The sequence below is a fragment of the Topomyia yanbarensis genome, chromosome 3, assembly GCF_030247195.1.
Source record: "Topomyia yanbarensis strain Yona2022 chromosome 3, ASM3024719v1, whole genome shotgun sequence".
Lineage (NCBI taxonomy): Eukaryota > Metazoa > Arthropoda > Insecta > Diptera > Culicidae > Topomyia > Topomyia yanbarensis.
The window spans coordinates 153,358,732-153,363,182 of record NC_080672.1 but is presented as its reverse complement, the minus strand read 5'-3'; the positions used below and the strand labels follow the sequence as shown (position 1 = coordinate 153,363,182).

At 37.9% G+C, this 4,451-nt stretch overlaps 1 protein-coding gene across 1 annotated transcript; it reads left to right on the top strand.

Annotated features, from left to right (window-relative positions):
* The first annotated feature begins 1,176 nt into the window (after window positions 1-1,176).
* On the top strand, window positions 1,177-3,206 carry LOC131691397 (ubiquitin carboxyl-terminal hydrolase 46). Its single transcript, XM_058977759.1, has 5 exons — window positions 1,177-1,394; window positions 1,492-1,572; window positions 1,633-2,409; window positions 2,466-2,609; window positions 2,667-3,206. Exons 1-5 carry the CDS (start codon window positions 1,392-1,394, stop codon window positions 2,772-2,774), a joined length of 1,113 nt encoding a protein of 370 aa, XP_058833742.1. The 5' UTR covers window positions 1,177-1,391; the 3' UTR covers window positions 2,775-3,206.
* The last annotated feature ends 1,245 nt before the right edge of the window (window positions 3,207-4,451 follow it).

Below are 4,451 nucleotides of genomic sequence, written 5' to 3'. Positions count from 1 at the left end.
TTTGGACGTTGTCCAAATTGGTCCAACGAACGTCCTTCATTGGACGGTTTTGAAACCAACCGTTCTTAGAGGGTTCGTTGGACCAATTTGGACAACGTCCAAATAACCGTTCAACAAACGTCCATCGTTGGACCCGCGTTGAACGATTTTGAAACAATTTTTTGGACATATCCTCAGTTTAACTCATTCCGGAACCGGTTCGGAATCCTGAATGGAGTCAGTATGGATTCCAAATCAAATGCAACAACCGATTCTGAGTCGGAATCGGTTGTTGCATTTGATTTGGAATCCATACTGACTCCATTCAGGATTCCGAATCAAATTCCGAATGGTTTGACCGGGTCAGTGGGAACGAACATGAAATTTGACGTATTCACAATAGAAATATGCCAGATTTCTGCTCAAACTCGTCTTGGCCACACTCTATAGCCCTGTAAAGTTCAGCCGGAAATAAACTGGAATCCTGGCTGGTTCCAGTTCGTATTCCGGCTCCAGTGATACAACCGACTACTCGGAAACGAAAAACTACCTAAAATTGAGTTCCTTTGACTCAATCTCGTGGTATCGTGGGGGAAGTTAAAATTACCCAGTTAAGCTCAGCCGGAAATGAACCGAAATTCTGGCTGGTTCCAGTTCGTATTCCGGCTCCAGTGACACAACCGATTCTAGTTAGAATCGGTTGTGTCACTGGAGCCCGTGTGCGAACTGGAACCAGCCAGAATTCCAGTTCAATTCCGGCTGAGCTTTACTGGGTAGGTAAACCGTGTTGAAGGTGTTTTCCATTTAACCACGGCAAAAATTACAACTCATTGATAGGTTTTTTATACTCAAATTTATGTTGAATTTACCTAATTTTGAGTATACCCCAAACAACTCAAAAGTACCTTCCTCCACGGAAGACCTCGACTGAGTCGAATCTCTCGTTTTGTTTTTGACAACACTAATAAGTGCGAAAGCGACGCACAACAACTCAAAAGTAGGTTAAAAGAACTTATTCTGCAGGTTGTTTTATTTAACCGTGTAGTTAGAATCGGTTGTTTCACTGGATTCGGAATACTAACTGGAACCAGCCGGAATTCCAGCTCATTTCCGGCTGAACTGTGCTGGGTTGGTATACTGGGATTGAAAACTACCTAACTGCATGCACTGCCTTCCCGGTATAGTGTTTCACTTCCTGTTTATTTATATGTCAACCAAGCTATTTTGATCTTCCTAAAACATCAGAAAAATTCAGTGAGAATTTTCTATCAGCTGTGGAGAAAATTCAGGCAAAAATGAATCAAATATTGTGCACATCGTTATTTTCTATTTCAAATATTACCCACTAATTTTCAAATGAGAATTGCGATTAAGTTGTTTGCTCTGGATGAGTTGTTATTTATTGCGAAGTAATGGTAAGATTTGCTTCTGTTTTGACGCTTGATATCACCTGAAGTGGGAACATTTTGTGCATTGTGTAAATTGAATAATTTATTGATACATTTTTTCCAGGGCGCAAACATCTCTCAGCTTGAACGTGATATTGGTGCTGATCAGTTCCCTCCCAATGAGCACTACTTTGGATTAGTGAATGTAAGTAATATTAACGACATGAAATGCGGATTTGTTTATAAAGCGTGGCATTTGTTATAGTTCGGTAATACTTGCTATAGTAATTCAGTTCTTCAAGCACTCTACTTCTGTCGCCCTTTTCGGGAAAAGGTGTTGGAGTATAAAGCGAAAAACAAACGCACGAAAGAAACATTACTTTCCTGTTTGGCCGATTTGTTTTACAGCATTGCAACGCAAAAGAAAAAGGTTGGCTCAATAGCGCCGAAAAAATTCATCGCCCGATTACGAAAAGAAAAGGAAGAGTTCGATAACTATATGCAGCAGGACGCACACGAATTTCTAAATTTTTTGATTAATCACATAAACGAAATCATCTTGGCGGAACGCAACCTATTGAAAGGAGGAAGTGGGACGGGTACAAACAGAAATGGAACAAGCATTGGAATGGGAGTGGGAGGAAGCATTAACGGAGACAACTCGCAACAACCACAGGAACCCACGTGGGTGCATGAAATATTCCAAGGCATACTGACCAGTGAAACGAGATGTTTAAATTGCGAAACGGTTAGCAGTAAAGATGAAAACTTTTTTGACTTGCAAGTAGACGTCGACCAGAACACAAGCATCACCCATTGTTTACGTTGCTTCAGTAATACGGAGACGCTCTGTAGTGATAATAAATTCAAGTGTGACAATTGTTGCAGTTACCAAGAAGCCCAGAAGAGGATGAGAGTCAAGAAACTGCCAATGATTTTGGCCTTGCATTTGAAAAGATTCAAGTACATGGAACAGTACAACAGGCATATTAAGGTGTCGCACCGAGTAGTGTTTCCCCTAGAATTGAGACTTTTCAATACGGTAACATTATATTGTTTTCTTGAATATGAATGTATTGAATGTATTTGTCTTTACAGTCGGACGATGCCGTAAATCCAGACCGACTGTACGACCTGATGGCCGTAGTTATACATTGTGGCTCGGGACCGAACCGAGGGCACTACATTAGCATAGTAAAGAGTCATGGATTCTGGTTACTGTTTGATGACGACATGGTTGACGTAAGTTTGAAGAGTTCGTGATTGCAGCGTTATGTTGAATATGATTCAAAATTGCAGAAAATCGAGGCATCCACTATAGAAGACTTTTATGGACTTACTTCAGACATCCAAAAATCGTCCGAAACGGGATACATATTGTTCTATCAATCGCGAGATGCCACCTGAGGCATGTAAGTAAATATGCTATTTCGACTAAAGCTGAAATGGGAAAATAATATAAAATGCCCTGTCCTATCATGCGAAAATCGATAGTTATCGTTAAAATAATTTATTTTCTGTTGAGCTTGAGAATTAGTTAAACTTAATCGGCTATTCTATGGCCGAAGCGCAATCAATACCCAGTTTGAAACATATGTCCGATTATTGCAAATTTTTTAGTTTAAACATTTTCTGATAGTTAAACTTTGCAGATACGCCTTAAACAATTGCGTTAGAATCGTCCAAAAAAATAATATCATGAATAGCCTACATAAACAAATATGCTTGCAATGTATAAAGTGTATAACTGGAGTTGAGAGTGATTACTTAGCAAATACCAGTCACTTAAAAAATAGAGAAATCGGATAACAAAAACTGGTTAAAAAATCATTGTTTTATTTATAGAATATAAATTATGGGTCGGCCCATCGCCAGAACAGACCAACTCTTAAGTTGTCTCTGTGGGCATAATAAGTAAATTTTCCTAATTTTAAATATTGTGTTATTATGATGAGTTTTGAAGTAGAATGCTTCTAACGTTTCAACGCGAGGGCCTTGTTTCAAAAATTTCTGCTGAAGTATCTTTCCAGTTTTTAAATGCGAATAAGTTCCATTGTACTGAACGAAACCACTAAATTTTTGCACTATCTGATCGGAAATATGTACACGTATATTGTAGGGGAACATGGGGAGACTTGACCAAGCGCAAAATTCTATTTTCGGCTATGGCGTCTTCTATTCGATTCTGCTGAAGAAAGATACAAAATTCCTAATATTTATTATGCTTTGGTATCTACTGTTAATGTTAATCACGCCATAAAAAAAATCCCACCCCAAACATAAGTCTTTATATTTTAATATTTGTAAACAAAGTCAGCAATAGTAGGACTGATTTCGTGACGTGTGAACATGCAATGCAAGCAGTATAGTTAATCCTTAAAAAGAAATGCATTAAAAAATCAAAATTTATCAAATGCAACTCTTTTATATTTTTTACTGCTACCTAAGGATCTCGACAATAGGGAAAAAGTAATTACAGTATGTTTTATGTCATTATTTTTTGTTATGATTTTTCAAAATTCTCTTGGTCAAGTCTCCCCACGCCTTGGTCAAGTCTCCCCGCAATGGGGAGACTTGACCAGAAAAAACGATCACAGAAAAACTTTTGTAACTTTTCAAAAATTAAATTAAAAATTCTGCAAAAAATCATAAAGACGCGCAATAACTTTGCGCATTATATCTGAATGACTTTTGAGGGATTGAAGGCTTTTTTAGAGATTTATGCAGTTTTAGCTGAAAACCTGGTCAAGTCTCCCCATGTTCCCCTATTTGGTTCCGTAAAATGTACGACTACTTTAAATAATACCTTTTGTGAAAGTAGTAATCTGCGCCATGATTAGTCCGTGCTACTTCACTAGCATGCAACCCATGTTACAGCATATCATATCTACGTTCGTTGGCTTATATGGTCGATGTTAAGTCAGACTGTCGCAAAACATAAAAAACAACTTAGATTATGATACCGTGTACGCACCATACTCTGAGTAGTTAAGGAATTTCTAAATTTGTTTCAAAACAAAAAGTAGAAAAAGCATTACCCTTACTTAACCCTCAAACGCATGAAACTCATTTTTCCTTGGTACT

Bases quoted from the DNA above. Each gene is read 5' to 3' on its own strand.
- LOC131691397 (XM_058977759.1), top strand. The intron at 2,410-2,465 runs GTAACATTATAT...TTGTCTTTACAG, and splicing joins AATTGAGACTTTTCAATACG to TCGGACGATGCCGTAAATCC. The intron at 2,610-2,666 runs GTAAGTTTGAAG...TCAAAATTGCAG, and splicing joins TTGATGACGACATGGTTGAC to AAAATCGAGGCATCCACTAT.